The following is a 19,207-nucleotide window of genomic DNA, read 5'->3' as shown; positions in this document are numbered from 1 at the left end:
AGACAGTAGAGGGCTCTCAATATAAATTCATAGTTTAGAAAAATGGCTACGTATTCTATTAGCCTTGGCAGAATCAAATTTATTTTTAATAGCTATCTTTTATCAAACAGCCATTGTAATAGAAGGTTTAGAAACTTCAGAGAATTATAGGATTCTTTTTCTCCAAAAGCCTATTAAATTGGATTCTGCTGAGTTTTATTTTCTCTTTCATATTACTAGGAGAAGATTGATAAAGATTAATTCTTGTTTAATGTTTACGCTTAAGCATATCTAACTCAGTCTTTAAATGTATTGCTTTAAAATTATGGAGAGTGCAAATGTTAGACTTGCAAAAGGATGTTTATAATTGGTATAAGGGTATTTATAATCCAGCTGGTTCCTGCCTTGGGAAATAAATGTAGTGGTAAGTCAGTGCAGCTCCAGGCTGTACCTGTTACCCCTTTTCAGTACAGTGTAACCAGTGCAGCTCAGCTGTGCTTGTTTAGGGACTGCTACAATGATGGATTTTTTCTGATAACTCACCCACCTCCTCCTGATCTTCCTAGCCCTTGAGACACCTAATCTTTTATTTTCTTAAGATATGAATATATTTGTTGCAGTCAATCAGTAGTTCAGCTCAACAAATAATATAGGGGATCTCTAATGAAAGTTCATATCCAGTGTATCTGTCCATGTACTCTTTGCTTGCTTTTTAATTTTTCTCTTTTATTTGTTTAATTGAGTGGATAAACAGTGGGTTGATATATTTTCTCTCGGTTCCCTGGAAGTCATCAAAAGCAATTTGCATTCAAAAATAAGAAAACAAACACTTCTTGGAATTTACACTGTTAGCAGATCAGCTATCACCTGATAAGAATTTTGGATTGTGTATCGCATAAGCAGTGGGAAATGCTGTTGCAATCACCACTACTGGATAGTGGGAATAATGCCTTTTTAATGTCAAAAGAATATTGATAAGCTTTTCAAAATGTGGATCTCTAAGCAAGTTGGTTTTTTTTAAATGTTTCTTGGTTTGGGCTGATAGAGATTTCCTAATTTTAAATTGGAACTATTTAAAACAGATTTTGTGCCCAATAATACTTCTAACTAAGCACAAAATGGCCTAAAAGTTATGGTGGGGATGGGGAGAAGGATGGAGCAGAAGAAGTTCAGTGGAAGTTGTGTTTCACCATTGGACACCTGGATGCAGTCCGCAGGGCACAGTGATAATTGCCAAAAAGATGGCAACTGCCCATCTGCCAATAACTGCCTGTCAAGTTCCTGAAATGCAATGGGTCATGATTGATTTAAATTTTTCAAGTAAAAATAAGCCACTGGAAATAAATTTGTTATGAAAAAATGAGCCTTTGCTAGTGCATAGTATTCTAACCATTGTGAGATTTGAAGTTTAACAATATTCAGCTTCTGAGTTACCCTGACATTTAGGCAAGGATCAGGTGTTTGGTTTGCATGCAGACACTCAAGTGCCAAAAGAAACTGGAAATGAATTATTTGTGCCTCTTTACTTTTTTGGTATGTGATTGACCAAATCTTTTCAAACCTGAGTAAAAAATGAAAGTACAATTGTCTCCCAAATACTCTCTGTTGAACATTCATTGGCAGTTCTGCTGTATAAAAAGTCACAGTTTTGACAGGAGGCCATGAAAAACATGAGGTAGAGAGAGAATGACCAATGATCAAGTAAAGAAGTGGTGGTCCAGTTTGGCCATCAAATTAGGTGAGATTGACAGGAGAACATTGTAATTGGGAAAATGGAGGCTAAAGGAAGGCTAGGAGAGGTGTGGACCTGCTGCTGGATAGAAGAGAGGACCTAGTGACAAAGCATGTGGAAAAGGCCAATGTGCACAACACCTTCTTGGCCTTAGTCCTTACAGGTCAGACAGGTCCTCAGGAATCCCAGCTCCTGAGGTCATTGTGAAAGTGCAGGGCAAGGTGAATCGGACTTTCCTTTTGAAGATTGAAAGTGCTGCAATCCCTCTCACTGTGTGAAAGCACAATCAATCTTAACAAATGTCCCTAATGTCAGCTGGTACTTGAAGTGGCCCTGTAGCACAGCACTTTATCTCTGACAAATTCCCATTGCTGGTGGGGTGACAGTAAATCATCAAGCATTTGTGAGTGTTTAATGTTTGGTGAGATGTGAGTGACCATAAACATGGTGGTAATTAGAGGACCTAAAGGTGTATTTGTTATTCAAGTGGATAGATGTCGTGTCTCTTTTGAAAATTGTGTGAGCTAGACCATTCTGGTGGTGGGGTTGCCTCTAGTTCTCAGTCCAGAAGAAGCAGATGAGTTCTCTTTTAATGTTTGAAGGCAGACTTGCTTGGAAGGGAGATCCAAGGCAAAAATAGAGATCATCTCCCTTCCCTGTGCCCAGTGGCAACACCCAGCACTGCTGGCAGTGTTCACAGCACATTTGGAGCTGGCTGACTCACAGAAGGAAATGGACACGTGCCTGGAACAAAAAGCATCTCTGCAGGAAGCAGGGAGATGTAAGATGCAATAAATAAACTGCAAGAACAGTTAGCAAAATACCAAGAAAGCTTGTGAAGCCTGGACAGACTTTTGAAGGCCCGGGCATGAGAGAAAGGTTTTTTGGATTGGATGTGAGAGAAGGGCCTAAGGCTGGATGAAGCACTCACTTTTGGATAGAGGCCAGCAGAGGAAAACCCTTGACTGGGATTTGAAGATGCTGCCTGGAGGTGTTGGACATGCCCTTTTTCTAAAGCTGTCAGAGGCTGAGCATCCACAGGTCAGGTGGCTGCAGAGCAGCTGCTGTTCATGGCATCCCAGTGGGAAGCAAAGGCTGGCCAACCTTTTAGCAAGGCAGTGTATCCATAAATAACCTAATTCTGTCAGAGCTGACTCCCTGGTGGCCCAAGCAGTGTTTCTGGTCTCCTTTACTGGGCTGCAACCTGCAATCATTTATTTGTTTTATCTTCCATGTGTTATTCTTCTGACACGTTTTTACTGATCTTTAGGTGAAGGTGGCAGCAGGTTTTTTAAATCCACCTTAAAGCATCTATGTGTGTGCAGAGATTATGATTTCAGTGAGCTGGAGTGCTTCATGACTGAGGGACTTTGGGGGCTCCTGGCTGATGGTGGGCATGAAAGACAGCATAGGGAAGGGTGGGTAATGGAGACCCAGGCATGTAAATCTTGAAGAACTTGTAAACATGTAAATCTTGAGCAGCCACTGAGCTTAGTTACATCTCACGGTTATTTTCTTGTTAAGGACCCAACTCATGTGCCATTGAAACTGCAGACTTCAAAATTACGTATTAAACACAAGTATTTTTATTCTGTAGAGTCAGTGGTAGAACTGGTAAGATCTGCAAGTCACACTATTTAAACTGGCATTCTCCTTTTTTACTTTGATTGAGGCATCACAGCATGACACCATTACCTATTTAGATATTTTGGTTTGGGCTCTTTTAAGGCTTTGAATAACTGGTGCAGAATTGCATATGTACTCCTAACTAACTCTGCACTGGCATATTATTAAATGCACACTAATTGCAGGAAAGATTTTCTTCTTTTCCTTCTGTGGATGTGCTGATAGTTCTGAGTTGCTGTTAACCTGGGCTCAGCATGACTAGAATTATTGATGAGGGACAAGCAAAGATTGTTTGTCAATCGTCCAGAACTGCTCAGCATCTGCAGTTTCTTATAGTGATCTACCAGATTTTCCTCTTGACTGCATGTCTGACAGCTGGAGGATAGATTTATTCTGTGTCGTGTGTGTGTAAAGAAATACAGCAAATACAACAACAACAAAAAAAAGTACTCACTCATATCTTGTATTTTTAGCACAAAATCTTAATCTGTTAAAAATTTCTTACAGATCATCGAGTTGAATCTCCAAATTAAAAGACTTTATTTTTTTTACTTCTAGGAAATTGAAAAATGAGCTTCTGGAAGTGAGAAGGAAAGGTGGAAACAGCCACTCTCAACAGGACAACAGCAGGGTCTGTTTTCGCTGCCAGAAAAGCCTGGGCTTGATCTTTGACAGGGGAGACCTGTGCCAGACCTGCAAACTCCGGGTCTGCAGCACGTGTCGCGTGGTGGGCGCTGATGGGCACTGGAGGTGCTCGGTGTGTGCCAAGATTGCGTAAGTTGGGCAGTTTCCACAACCACTTCTGGAGGTTACAGCCGTGTCAGGGATTCTGGGCTGCTGCTACCATTGTACATCCCCTCAGCACAAAAGTGCAGGCATAGAATACACAAGGGGAGAGGCTTGTCTGGGGGTTTTATTTCACAATTCCAAGCCAGTTTCAACTAGCTTGTTTCCCAAAGACTTGGTGTATACTTGGAAAAATAATTCACTTGATTAGTTTGGTAATATGGGATTTTTTTAGCTTGACTTGGTGAGATAACCAGGAAGGAAGGGAGGAATGTGTTGGGCAGCAAAACTCAGTTATGTATCCTGATGCAAGGATTGGATGATACAAGAAAGATGATAAAAATATAATTGAAGGGATATTTTTTTTTACAGACCATCAAACTAATGAGATCAGAAAGGGAAGGCTTTTTGTAAATTGTTTCAGGGAGTGAACCCAAATTGCTAGCTATGTCAAGCCTTTGGCTACCTAGACAGTGAAAAATTAATACAGAAAAAAATTAATACAGCAGGACATAAATTTTAGCGTTTGTGTCTTCTATCTTTACCTTTAGAAGTCTGCATCAATTTTTAAGTAGATGTCTTAACCTCTTCTGCAGGCACATCCAAAGGACAGTGTCTCACCTCTTCAGAGGAAAAATGTTCAAGTGTTTGATTTGTGAAATGATTTTAATTTGGTGAGGGCCTGGCTGAGCTCCTTGTATTTTGCCTCAGGCGGTTCCTGAGATGATGTCAGTGTTGTGCCTTTCAGAAGTGATGGGGTGCAGGTGAGATGACAGCACTGAGAACAGCAAACACAATCCTACACTTTAAAAATGAAGAAAAGAACAAGAGGTTGGTTGACCCTGCCACACTACCTCTAATTTCTCTAAAAACATTGAAACAAATGATAGCTGTGTTGTTTGAAAGCCGAGACAAGGTGACAGGATGATGAGTAAGAGCAGGCTCAAGAACAAATAATGTCAAAACCAATTTAATTTCCATCTTTGATAGGGTGACAGAGGAGGACTTGTTGATGTCTTATAACTTGGCTGAAGATAACCTTTTGATACTTTCTCTTGTTCCATATTAATAGGCTGACAAATCAGGGTAGCTGTGCCCTGGAATAAATTCTGCCAGTGTGATTGCAGACCTGCCTGGAAAATTATAAAGCCCTGTTTTCAGTGAGGTTACAGACATTTCACTGTTGAAAAATCTCAAGAAAAGGAAGCCAAAAAAAACCCCAAACAAACAAACAAACCCAAAAAAGCACCACATGTACAAACAATAAAAAACTTTTAAAAAACCCCAGCGATATAAAGCAGAATATTTCCTGGCTTATTACTGTTAAATATTTTAGTTAAGGGCCTTGATGCAACAGATGAGTTTGCCAGTTACACCTGCAGGAGACAAAAAAACTGAGAGGAGCTCCAGGCATGCTGAAGGACAGGATTAGGTTTCAAAGTGATGATTAGAATTTAGAGAAGTGGTTTAAAGGTAAAGCAAGTGATGGCTCCCTATGGGCATCTGGAAGTACTGCATTTGGGGAAAAAAAGCAGCTGCAGAAACATAAAATGAGGATAAAGCCAGCTTATGCAGCTGTTCCTTAGGAAAGGATCTGGGTATTGTACTGCATAAAAGCTGAACATGAATCAACAGAATTTTCCACTGCAGAAAAACTGAGCATCACACAATGAGGTACAAGCCAAATTATGGCCTGCAAAATACATGCTAAAATCCTATTTTATGTAGAGTACCTGCCCATTTCCGTGTATCACAATTCATATCAGCCACCTGGAGAAAGTTCAGCAGAAAATAATGAAGTTTAGCACACAGGATGTCCAGACCAATGGAAGGAGTCACAAGTGTTTGGCCTAGGCAAGAGAAACTGAAAACACCTGAACTTTAAATCTACAGAAAGCCACTTACAAGCTGTTCTATGACCTCTCTTTGGGTAAGAGAAGTAATGTGATACTTAAATTGCAGTGAAAGGATAGAGGTTAGATAGTATGAACACTGACATAACTTGGAAGGGTTGCAGAATGTTGGTTTAAAACAGGTTGGATCAACCTCTCTTGGGGATGATGACATCAATAAAGATGGTCCTGGGGCTGAAAGATGGGTGAGGCAAATTCTCAAAACATGGTCTCTGCTTCTCCTGATTGTGCTGCAATTCTGTGTGCCAAGCAGTGGTCTTAGCAAACACCTTGACAATTCATTCTGGTTGAAACTCGCCTTTAGGTTGTTACAAACCATGGTGTAATTTGCTTGCAAAGTGCTAAACCTTGCAAGTGCTGAAGTTCTGCCCGTGTTGAGTATCTTTATGAAATTGAAAGCTCTCTCTCTCCTTTCTTTTTGTTCATATGCAATGTTTCTGCAAGACTATATGACAGTTAATGACATGTGAAATGTCTTTCACATTGCTGTGAGTACACCAAGAGATGATCTCCTGTGTGGGCAGTATGAAGATGGAAGTTTGGGAAAGGCATTTCAGTTACATCATTTTGCATAGTTCTCCTTTAAATTATTTCAGTTCAGCTTTTCTCCCAAGTGAGAAATGCAGGGGGAATCAGGATTTTTAGGCTTTTTTGAATTACAGTTGATGGAGGAGCTGATTAAGTTAATGCAAATAGGGCCTTCGACAAGATGAAAAGGCAAAAGGCAAGGAAAAGAAAATAATCCAGTGTTAAGAGATATTTATGCTTTACAAATAGCAAACAAAAGGCAGGAGGAGCGGAAAAATCTTTTAGCTCTGTGGCACTGATCTGCATACAGTGTTTGTGTCTGTCAAATTGGACTGTTTTACCATGATACTGGCTTTCCAAAAAGTGTTGGAAAACTTTAATGTTTGTCCCTCTTTTTGCAGCCTTGATTATGTTGATATCTGTGTAGACTCTAGCCCCTGCTGAGCTGTTCCATTGGCAGGACAGGGTTATACTGTTCTTACGATGTGTATGTCTGTTGTCATACAGACTGTGGCACCCTTAAAAGTCAGGGAGAAGTGTTTATGGCCTTTGTGAACTCTTAATAGTTTTGCTGCTGTACTAGTTCATGGCTGTGCTCCCCAAATTGTACTCAAGAGTGTCTTTTAAGTGCTATTTAAGGTGATGGTCATAGTGTACAAGCCCTCTTACACAGCCAGGAGTTACATCTGCAGGAATATGTCCAGAAGTTCTTCAGGACTGTTGGAAAACCTAATTAGTACATCTGATGTCAGAGAAGAAGATCTGGTACTGGGTGGGGAGTGTGTTCATTCAAAGAGAAAAGTACTGCAGAAATTACTGCAGAAATCCCTTGAATTACACAGATAATCCAAAATGGTTGCTGAAACAACTTGTGTCAATAAAAGGAATTTAGGTAATATCAGTCAGCTTCTGCTTGTTGCTTCATTTAATACATTTTGACCTTTCTTTCCCTCTGAGATTTTGAGTCCTGCCTATCCAGTCCTAACACTGGAGTTTGGGATACCTGTAGTACAGTGAAAGGGCATTTTGTTGCTTTAACATTTACAGTGGATTTATGTCCAGCTACCAAGTTTAAAAAAAAAAAAAGAGACAGCAAACTGCAAGCATGCTGACTTTTGTTTGATAAACAGTAATTTTAAGGTGCTAGTTTTATAAATATATGGTAAAGCACAATATTATTATCTGAATAAATTAAAATAAACCCCAAACACAACATAGTAACATGTAGGGGTGAGATGCCAGTTCATTTAATAATAGAGTCTCTTTGTTCATCTGTCAATCAGAACATCATCTGGCAACAAGAGAATATGACTTCTATAAAATAATAGAGCATTTCATCTGCCATTTCTCCAGAGACAGACTTACCTGAAAAACAGCTTATGATGATGGGGAAGCTCATGACAATACATTAATTACATTCTGAAGGGCTTTCAAAAAATGAGATTTAGTGAAGTTGAGGAAAGACTTTTGAATGTGAAGAGTGAGAGAGGCTCATCAGTATTTTTAAGTGTAACAAACAGGTTTCTATGTAAGTTGTCTTACAATTTACAGTTACTGTCAAGGATATCTCCCTTGAATGTCCCTAAAGAGAAAATTACTCAGTTGGATTTTGCCCTACATGGGTGTTATTACCAGCTGAAATACAAAGTCTTAAGATAAAGCATTTACAGGTCAAGAAGGATTAGAGCTAAGTCTTCAGCCAAATTCTTAGTTCTACAGCTAAGGTCAGAGAACAGGACAGTCCTTATCCATGTGATTGTGTTTGATAGTTGTGTTGTTGCACCATTTAATGAGATAAATCAAGCCTGTATGTAGTGATGCACTCGAAGGAGGAAGCTTTCTGCTCCATTCCCTGCATACAAGGATCAGAGGTCATCAGGAGTTTTCAAACATGGGTGTTAAAAGAGAAACTTTCCATTAAAATCTCTTTTTTTCCTCCTGCATCTTCCTAAATTATGATCAGTTTGTGTTTTAAATTTGGCAGACAAAATGATCAATAGATTGAGGGAAATAAAGTTCTTCCAGCAGTCCTCTGATGGGCATGTTTCACACCTTGATATTGTCTGTATTTCTTATTGCAAGTGTGTCTAGGTATCTGAGAGCACTGCCTTTGATATATCAAGTGCCTAGGTAGCCCAAGCTATTACAGCAGAAAAAAACAGCAATGGGAAATTTGTCTTCATCTTTGAAATAATTATGCTGTCTTAACATGTCATGAAAATTCATCAGTATCTCTTAGTAACATTTATTCCCATTAGGAGCCTAAAAATAGAGGCATTTCCAATGTTTTAGTATGCAAATGCTTTTCAAATTTCTTATAATTTTATTTTAGTAACTTCTAGGCAAGTTTGCCTTCTTTTCACTGGGTCAAAAATTTGTGTTTGATAGCCTCACAGCATGATAAAACTTAGAGTGGAATTAATTTATATTACAGAAACTACTCTGCAGAACTGAATACATACAAAGATGAGGGTATATGCTTTGGTATGTTCAAACATGGGCTGCATTTTAGCCAACCTTTGGTTTTGCCATTTTTTCCCACATTTTCTTCTTGATGATGAAGTAAAATAACTTGATGAAGAGGGGATGGAAAGGAAGGAAGGCTGAATCTCCTGCCTCTGCTGTGGATGTAAGTTAGACAGGATGATCAAATGGAGATGAAACTGTTTTACCAATGTGGGGCTTTGCCCTAAAGAAATAATTGAAAGTGAAAATTGGGACTTTCCATCTTAAATGGATTTTTTTATTATTAATTGAGCATTTAACTGTGAAGTGCCTTGCAAAGGTGAGAGTGGAAAATCTGACTTTTTGCCAGGGGCAGGCCATAGGTTATGTTGTGTTTTTAAACTGAGCAGCAGGTCATTAAAGTTAATTTGTTTAGTAGGAGATCACAGAGGGGGAAGAAGCACAGGACCAAAGCCTGCTCCCTCTCACATGATGGTGTGAGGTGGATCAGTAATTAACGTAGAAGGACTTTAGCAGATACCTAAAGTATTTGGTACTAAACTGCTTGAATGTGAATTTTCCGAGCTGTTCTGAGCATAGGAAAGAGCAATCATGCAAAAATTGCTGTGATAATTTTTAACACTGTTTTCCTTCTTTTTAAAGCTACTGACTTCAGCATCTGTTGAACATCTTGGAAGTCCAGTTTAAATGCTGTTTTGGTAGAAATTATACATATTAACATTATGAACAACATCAAACTGAGAAAGTAAAGAAAATGCATGCATTTATCATGATATGCAGTCAATATGGACCTTGGGCCCATTTTGCAAGCAACAAAACAACAAAAACAAACCTGCAAGCACTGAGTCAGTGTACTGTTGAGTAAAGCCCTTGTTTCTTTTCACCTGAAACAGTTATTTAGACAGAAAGGGTTCATTTAAATCCTGTGTCTGAAATAGTGCATTTTTCTTCTATCTCAGTAGGAAAGAGACTCCCCTTGTCATAATTGCGTGAAAATAACATTATTATTAAAAGGCTGTTTAGGTCTTGCTCTTCATTTTTTGATTCAGAATGTCAAATGCAATTATGAAATTCAAACTTCAAGTCAGAGACTTAGGCAATCATTTGATCTGAAGTAATTTCTATTTATGTGTAGAACAAAAATTATCTTAATAGGTACTCCTGACATGTATGAGTGATTAAGATAACATGAACACTAGTCTTTGTGTGAGTTGTTCAGTATACATGAAAAAAACACCCAATAGTAATGCACTAGAAATTCAAAGCTGCAAATCTTGGGGGTGTTCACCTTATTTCATTAGAAAGTGATATTTTTGTAGAAATGATCTATTCGGTAAGGCCATTTCTGCAAAAAAAAGGTCTGCCAGCTGAAGTCAGGATCTCAAGACAGGCAGTAACACTGAGGAAAATAAGGATGAAGGTCTGAAGTGAGGGTTGAGGCCTCTTGTTTCATGCAGCACTCACAATGGCTGGATGTCAGTGCCTGTTGCTTTTTCCCTTTCACTGTGGACAAACAGAGCTGGCCAGAGAGGTGAAGCACCTGAATAAAGCAAGGCAATACTCCCTCTCTTTGCCATGCTTTGTGCCTCAGTTTAGGGAGTTGTCTGTTTTACCTCAGACCTCATCCTTCTGGTGAAGGCAGAGCAGAATGGGTGTGAGCATCTCCAAAGTAGCCCTGCTGAGGAGTTGGCACCTCATTGATAATGCAGATATTAATAATATTAGTCTAATGAAGAAGGTGGGCAGTTCAGTTTGTCATCATTACCTGAACGGGCACACAGTTCAGCTCTGTCAGTGTAGTGACTGTCACAGTCCTTTGCCTGCCCAGCCCTGAAGAAGGGATTTGCACCCTCCTCTTTCTTTGGGGTCCAATTTGTGTTTGCCAGCAATGTCCTGGAACTTCCTCAGCTGAGCAAGAGGGCACAAGCTGTGTGATTTGGGGCTGTTTGATTGTGGTAGGTTACAGGTGGCAGAGAGAAATTAGTAAGAGAAGTAGATTGCTTAGTTATCCTTTGTCAGAAGATAAAGGGATCAAATGTTTTTGCCCAAATAAACTAATCTATCCCTTCCCTGCACAGCTGATGTGTGAAGAAGATGAGTATCAGGTCAGTACAGGGATGGCAAGAGGAAGGGAAAGAGCTTCTGCACAGCACTCCTTCCTCACTCGCAGCCTGGTGCCAGCCTTTCCCATCTTGTAGGCTGCTTTAGTACCAGAGGGAGGAGTAGCAGAGGTTGTTCAGATGGCATGGGATGGAGTGGGGACACAGAGAGGGAGACTGATGGTGAGCTCTAAGGCTGCAGGTTACCCATACCACAGTGGAATGGGGGAGAGGAAGGCCCTCTCCCAGGGCTGGATGCTGAGGGAGGGCCTCCCTCCACCAACAACACCACTGCTGATCCCTCCTTGCACTGCCCAGAAGTCCTGCATCTGCTTCTTTCCCAGTCTCTTTCCACAGCTGTCCCATCTATCCTTCCCTTGTCTGCAGCTCCTTCAGTCTCTCCAGCCCCCATGACCCTCCCTGACCTCTTGGTCCTGCTATTGCAGGGTCAAATATCCAGATCAGACCATAAAACTTATATATGTTGAAACAAGCAGACACACTGGTCTCAGCCACCCTTCCACCCAGGCTGAAGGCCCCTGGGCGCCTGTGATACAGGAGGCACCAGAGAGGATTTCTCTTCCTCATCACTGTTAACATTCTGTTACCAGAAAATGTAGGGGACGGTTCTCCAGGGGCCCTGTGGCAAAGAGCTGCCCCTCCATGAACCACAGAAACCCATGGGGGTGTCATCATGAGGGCTGTGTGTGGAAATAATTGCAAGGTGTGGTTGTAAAAGCCTGGAGCTTTGTGTGAGACAGCCTTCAGCTCTCCTGAAACCCTGGGTGAAGGTCACACCTCCTTTAGGTTCTCTGAGCTTGGAGAAGGGTGAAGATGCTTCTCTGGATAAGGATGTGGGCAGTGTTCTGTCTGACCTTGATCAAGTTAAGTATTTCTGGTGAGATATCAGGGACGGGTGAAATCTCCATCCAAGGGGAAAACAGCACTTGTGGAGTTTAATGGTCAAACTTGGTAGTGACTGAGGAAAAAAATGAATGAACTATGTAGATAATACTGCAATGTGACATGTCATTCACTTTGCAATGGAATTTGATGGTGTAGTGAAAGGTCTGGAAGGTTTATGGTTTGATATAAAACATTAGATATGCCGTAAATCTTGGTATAAAATAACTGCACAGAGAAGTATGTGCAGCAAGGGAGTTGTGAAAATACACATTCAGAGAAAAAGCATTTTTCACACCAGCCAGGTCAGGCATAGTTTCTAATGAAGTGAATCCTTTTCAGTGTTTGGAATCAACAGAAGTAATTTAAACATTCCTGGTAGAAGCATAAGGATTTTATTTAATACCTTTCATAACGACTGAGTGATCGTGATGATGAATTATGGAGGGTTTTTTCACTAGGAGTCTGCAACAAGAAGATAAGGTAATAATCTGTTTCTGTGCTTGTGGACATGTGTTTGGGATTTGGATTTTTCAAACTTTTTTTTTAGTGAGTCATGCAAAGATGCATGCTTCATTAACAGGTTAGGATGAACTGATAATATTAAGGTCTTTTCACCAGTGTCAGGATGTTATTCTGTAATTTTTAGTATTTTCTCAAGTGAGACTCCTTTCAGGCATGACTCAGAAATAATTTAATAGTGAAGATATTGATCAGTGCTCTAAATCCATCTGTAGTAATTTTCATGCCCAAGAGACTGGATGATTTCTTTTCCAGTAGTGGTTTGAAAGTATGCTTTCTTACTGAACAGTAAGCAGGAACATGTCTGGAGCTAAATCAGTTTTTAATGTTTGGGGTTTATGAGTTAGTTTATTTGCTTTTTATTAGAGTATTCATGATTAGTAGCTTTTTGCCATCCATTGTGCATAGTGAGGCAATAGAAATGGTGATGCTGTGCCATAATGAAACTATTTCAGGAAAAGGTTAACAAACAGCATTAAAATATACCCAGCAAAAATCCAGCAATGCCAGCACAGGTTTTCTTAATTGCTAGCAAAGGTAAAAGAATTTGAAGCCATAAGAAGCAGCACTATCCAGAACAGCAGCAAAGACAGATTTTCATTGCTCTGGACCTCTGACACACAGCTATTTCATAGCAGCACTGCTATGTGGAGAAACTGCACATAGTGTCAGCATATAAAACTAGAAATTGGAAATATATATGGACCGGCAGCAATCTGTCCATAACCACGTAGGGTCCATGAACTGCTGACTCATCAAGGTTTGATGGGGGATTTTCTCCCTTAATCCATTGTTGTTTTTTCTATGTCTCTTGTCATTTTGGAGATATTGAAAACTGTGACACTGAGTAGTTCACAAAAGACTAGGATGACAGTATGTAATGTGTCTTTTACAGAAATCTTGTAAATGTGGTTGAAACACTTTTTTTGCCAAGTAAATTTCCATCTACTAAAAATTCCTTTCCATTCGCAGAGTAAGGTAATATTTTTCTGCTGTGTCCTATTATCCCGAGCTCTACAATCAATCACTTTATACTTTATTTTGAACTGTGCAAATGTTGTCCAGAATTTGTGAGCATGGCAGTTGATTGATGAACTGCAGTAGCTCTGGTTTGCCAAGCTTGTTAATGGGTATGTGTCTCTGGCTTTTTAAACTTTCCTCATACAGAGAGCTACGGATAGTGACAGGAGAATGGTTCTTTGAAGAGAGAGCAAAGCGCTTCAAACAATCGAATCTTGGAACAGATGTTGTCAGACAGTCTATCCTACACAAATTCCCAGGTAGGGACCTCATGAGGAGGATTCTCTTGTGCTTAATATGTTCAAAACCTTGTTTCTTGAGTGTTTGGCTTGTATTTTCTTCCTGACTGTGGAAATTGTAAGTATAATCAGAATTTTAATTCTTTATTTGTGCCTTACTATACAGTGATTTATGAATGATTTATATTCAGGAAAGGTAAGGCCTATATGAAAGAAGTATCTCTGTGGAGATAGGGAGCTGCTGAAAAACTCACTGTCCAAACAGGTAGACAGTGTTATTTAGCTGCAAAGCCCAGCAGCAGATACTCTGAAAGATAATTCTCAGCTCCTGCCAGGAGGTTTGGCTGTATGGAGAGATTTAAAGACAGTCGTTTTTTGCCTTTGGCTCTCTTATTTGTGATAGTGGTGTGTAAAAATCACTCAGATTTTCTTTTTCAACTCTCAAGAAGAAAGGTAAATGGGAGCTCCTGTGCTGTCTGCTGGAGCAGGGGCTACGTGGTATTCAGACCTTCCTTTTGCCCAGGTATCTCCAACAAGCTGCACCTGCACTTTTAGGTGCAGTAAATTGTCTGTCTGTTTTGGCCAAACACAGCACCGTGTGTGAGAGCTGCTCTGGTACCTTGCAGGGTACCACAGGACCACTGGTGTAAGAAACAGGAGGTTTTCCTGAAGGCTGAGGGTCTGTACTCACTTAACTCCTTCACTCTGCACAGAAGCTGTTTGTTAGGTAGTCTATTTTGGGTGTAGCATTTATCCCTAGTTTTATCCCCTCGTTCTTAAGGAGAGGAATTGGTTTACTGCCACTGGAAAAAATACGTGGTGCAAACCCACTCCTTGGAAAATACACACCTGCAATATCCCTGTGCTTCAGAAGCTGTAAAACTGGCAAATGTGTAAGTTCTTGATATCATGTCAGTGGTCAGATTGGGTATTTCATGATTTGTTACTTGATAGATATATTGGAAAATACCTTTAAGCCATTTTTCCCATACCTTAGTCCTAGTCGAACAAATATTTTAATTGAAAACATTCTTTCATTCAAAACAGAAGATACCGTACACCTCAAAATTAAATTGCAGGTCCTTTCATTATTAAATATTGTCACTGATATTTTTGGAAGCGTAGATCAAGACCAGAGCTGATAATGAGGAACATCTCAAGCTAAAATTTTATTTTATTAAGAGGAGCCCCCAAGGCTTTTTCACTATCTGGTTTTGCAGGTTGTTGGACATGTGCTGTGGTTTTTGTGCAAAGTTCACTTTTTAATTTCTTTCCCCATCCACTGCAGACAGAGCTTCCAATGCAGACGAAGAAAGAACATTCAAAGATCAACCCCAAGAAAGTGAAGAAAAAAAGCCAGATCTACCAGTCTCCTCCACAAATGGGCACAAATCTGTCTTTAGCAGACCTAGAAAAATTGGGTAAATCCTTTGGTTTTGTTGTTGTTGGTTTTTGTTTTGGTTTCTGTGTTTTTTTGAAAACTGATTAATCTGCAAACAGCTGTATATGGTTGGATAGATTTTCTTTTGAGTTTTTCCAGTCTTCCACATGAGCCTCAAACTTCCTGGGGTAAGAAACAGCCTTCATTTAAAGGCACACTTACTATAATTAGACTGCTGTTTCCTAGGAAATGCAGCAGTAATTATTCTTCATCTATGAAGGTAGCAGAAATAAGAGTCAATTTTACTCCTGGATTTTTCTTGTTTCTACTCAGAAGTAACAGTGTCCTTAAATGCAGGCTTGCTGAAGAAGCAAATGCAAAAAATAGTATTTGTAGGACCTGGTTTTTATGTATATTGGTCAGTTTGGCTCACAAGACAAGTTTTCCTTTAGCTTCCAGCTGTGCAAGTGCAGCCTAAGAGTGTGTGTGAGACAGTGAATAAACAGAGCTGCTGCTGGTCATTTTGCAGGGTTTAGCACCAGTTTGGCTGTGCCCTTTGAGGTGCACCCACTCTCAGGGGACACAGACAGATTCACTGACTCTGTGGTTACACAAATGGTGTCTGGACCTAACTGGAGGTTTTGGGTAAATGGGAAGAAAACCTGGATGGAAGTTCATATCATGGCTGGAGCCTCCATGGTAGTTGGAAAACTTTGTTTCTGTTGAAAGGAAGAACACATTTTTATTAGGGATCCTAAAGATAGGGCAGGTGGATGCCTTCCACGGGTTTTTTACTGCTGAGAAGAGATGAGTATGGAATTCCCTGCACCAGCCACTCCAGAAATTAACACAAGTGTTTTATCTCTCTTTAATATAAGGGTAAAGAGCATCAGAATGCCTCTGGCCTCTCAAATTATGGTGAGGAAAGAACCACCTTAGGGAATCCTCTATAACAGACCTAGACTTTTTCTCTGAGTCATGCTAAGTGGTATAAGGCATGCCATAGTAGGAGTGCATTAAAGTTTCCTTTTCTAATTCTCCTTCCATTTAAATCCTTTAAGCAAACCAATTAGTCATATTCCCTTACAAGAAACAATTGGTTTTCTCATTGTCATTTATTTTAGCGGTGCTTTTTCCATTTGTGGACAGATGTGTTTCTGGTGGTGACATTCCCCATAACAAAAATTTAATCCTACAAAAACTGGGCTTGCTTTTCCTAGTGGGTATGGCGGCCTCTTTCAGAAATATTTCATTATTGTTCCTCCTCCTTGCTTGCTTCTTCCTGCCTCAGGCTCCACATCCGTGTATCTCGTAAGTGGATTAGTTTTAGCAAAGCTCTTTTGGGGCCAGCTGCTACTGACAGGGTAAAGGGATGACTTATCAGTCTATTGTGGTTTGTAAGGTCATGAGGAATACTATTAATTTTTGAAATTTCACTTCATTAATTTCTTTCCATTCGGCCATGTTTTGCAGGGTAAGTGGGTGATGCCATGTTTTTTAGAAATGGTATGTTTGGGGCATTTGATGCATATAATTCTAGAAATATCTATAAGAGAAAATACATATAGCATAATTTTCTAGGGGAAGATACACATACTTAGTCAAAAATACTTTGTTAACTATAAAGTCCTAAAAACATAGAGATGAATTTTCACAAAAGGCCCATCTGAATAGAAGGAATATTTAATGTTTTGGTGTTTTAAAATGCAATTTGTAGTAAATATGATGTTTCTCCCCCCAGGAACCAGTTCCATAACCAGATTTGGTGCTCTCTTCACCCTTACATCCAGAGCTGTCCATAGGTTAGCCAGATGAAATTAATGGACTGTGCACATCGCAACTTTAAAAATCTTTTATTCCCTGTTTTCAACAGGAAGGTTATCAGGGCAGTTACCAAAGGAGAAATTACATATGGAAAAGATGAAGGTGAAAGGAACACAGGTTCAGAGGCTGAAATCTCAAGTGTGCGTGGTGGCAAGTCAGCACTGTGCTCTGAGAGGTGAGCAGGAATCTGGGACAGCTCCTGCTGGGACCGACCTGGGGGCGTGTGCCAGTGCCCTGGGCTGCTTTGTGTCTTGGGATGCTCAGCATAAATGCTGTCTGAGAATCAGAGTTTATGTTCATAAAACAAAAAACACCCAACAAACCTAAAAATTATCTCCACTAATCTTATTTTACTCTCCTGGTGTTCAGCTGGTGACTGATGTCAGTATGTTGTTTCTTGTTTTCTGGCTTTTAATTGGTGAGTTGTGTTCTTGTTACGGAACTGAAGCTCTTTGTTTTTCTTTAGTAATGGCATGTTTATTGATTATAATTTATGTTTTCTTCTTCAAAGGTTGTTTGTCCTTCTCTTTTCATGATTATTGTCACAGTTATTTCTGGTAGGATTCCATTTATCGTTATTCTGGGCCTAAGAGATCTCTACTATTATAATGCCTCTGATGGCATTATAAAATGTCAACAGCAACATTCCTGTCATGTCCTACCTTCAAAATGAAGCCAAAGAGCAGCTCACTTTTTCCTTGTTCAGTTGGATAATCTACACTGGATAGAGACCCACATTCTTTGCTCAGGTGCACACACCCAGAAATTTTACAATTTGAATTGAAAAAATAATAATAATTTGCTGTAAGTTTCAATAGAAATTTCTATCCCTAAACTATTGTTTCTGGGAGACTTCAAAGAGATATGCAGGAAAAAAAGATAACAGGTAAAAGGAACATCGTAGAGTTTAGTACATCCTCAGATAAACCTTCTTGTTTAAGCAAGAACTTGCTTCTCTTTTTTACCTACAATTCAAATCCATTTGCTAGATGTTCTGCAAGATGTTTAAAGCTGATGGTGACAACCTTCTTGAAAGTTGATAGTCTGATTTTTTTTCACTGGATGCTGCAGAACTTACCAGCCAATTCAGCTTTCGAGCTAGTTTTCTTTTTTAATCCATACAAAGTTCTTTTTTTTTTTTTTTGACTAAGCTTATTAGGCCCTCTGTATCTAACCAGATTCACAACTGACTTCTCTGAGACCAGAAGCAGATTTTTTGCTGGTTTTCTGCATTTGTTTTGCTTTTCACTGAATAAAGTAGAGATGAGTGAAGGATCTAAGAGACAACCTCAGTAATCTGGAGTCTGTGCTGCTTAATACTGAGGTTATGCAATATTGGTAGCTTTCTCTGAGAGTTTACCAGGATAAGGACAAAGGGAATCTTGTGAGAGGTCTATGTGGTTGTTTTTATGTGCCAAACTACAAGAAAGTTATCGTGCAGTTAACCATAAATGAAGCAAAATCATTTTATTTGGGTGCTGGATTTCAGCGGCTGATAAACTCTCTGTACAGACTTAGAAGGAGTGAAGCAGTCTGTAAAGACAGATTTTATGTTTGATTGCCTTGCTTCACTTTACATAAATCATCAATTTTTAGCTGTTTCCCAGAACACAGAATGTTTTAAATTAGGGGTATTGAGTCATTATGGCTTCTCCTCTACTTGTCATCTCATTCTCTCCTGGTGAAACTGCTGTCCCGTGCCAAAGTGCAGAGTAACGTTGTCAAAATTGGTAGTATTTCACCTACTGGCAGGGAAACCAAGAGAGAATTTTTATTCTTTTTAAACATTTCTGTTTAAGAGAAGATGTAATGATGAGCTGGGAACAGGGACACATTTTAAAATAATTTTCTTTGCTTAAAAAGGTTAAAAAAGAGCAACAGATTACCCTTTCTAACCCTCAGTGTTCACATGGGTTTACCAGTATTTTCTAACAAAATGTCCCATGGAAAAACTTGTGCTTGCTGTGATGTTAGACAGCAGCTGGGGTCTGGTGCACTGGTCACAGATGATTTTTTGTCACTTTTGCTGACGTGAAATCTCCAAGAAGACCTGTCCACATTGGTTGAAAGAATCAATCATTTTGGGTCAAGCGACATTACTGCAACATAAACAGGACAGTGAACAAGTTGGTGTTTTTCTGGAGATGCTGTAGACAGACACACAAGGATTTTAGAATTTCTGGAGATAG

At 39.6% G+C, this 19,207-nt stretch overlaps 1 protein-coding gene across 8 annotated transcripts in view; it reads left to right on the top strand.

The window, feature by feature from the left end:
- SYTL5 (synaptotagmin like 5) overlaps nt 1-19,207 on the top strand; it is an 84,187-nt gene that overhangs the window by 32,272 nt on the left and 32,708 nt on the right. For 7 of the 8 annotated variants that reach the window (XM_042035280.1, XM_042035268.1, XM_042035258.1 and 4 more), the window contains 4 exons: nt 3,896-4,111; nt 13,722-13,834; nt 15,102-15,234; nt 17,068-17,193. In XM_042035280.1, coding sequence (XP_041891214.1) covers nt 3,896-4,111; nt 13,722-13,834; nt 15,102-15,234; nt 17,068-17,193 — 588 coding nt within the window. The remainder of the gene's footprint in view (nt 1-3,895; nt 4,112-13,721; nt 13,835-15,101; nt 15,235-17,067; nt 17,194-19,207) is intronic. The other variant, XM_042035321.1, reaches the window with a different exon arrangement.

The sequence above is a fragment of the Corvus kubaryi genome, unplaced genomic scaffold (assembly GCF_017639235.1).
Source record: "Corvus kubaryi isolate FWS band 111438036 unplaced genomic scaffold, C.kubaryi_AGA036_p1.0 133, whole genome shotgun sequence".
NCBI classification, from domain to species: Eukaryota; Metazoa; Chordata; class Aves; order Passeriformes; family Corvidae; genus Corvus; species Corvus kubaryi.
This window is presented reverse-complemented; position numbering and strand designations above follow the sequence as displayed.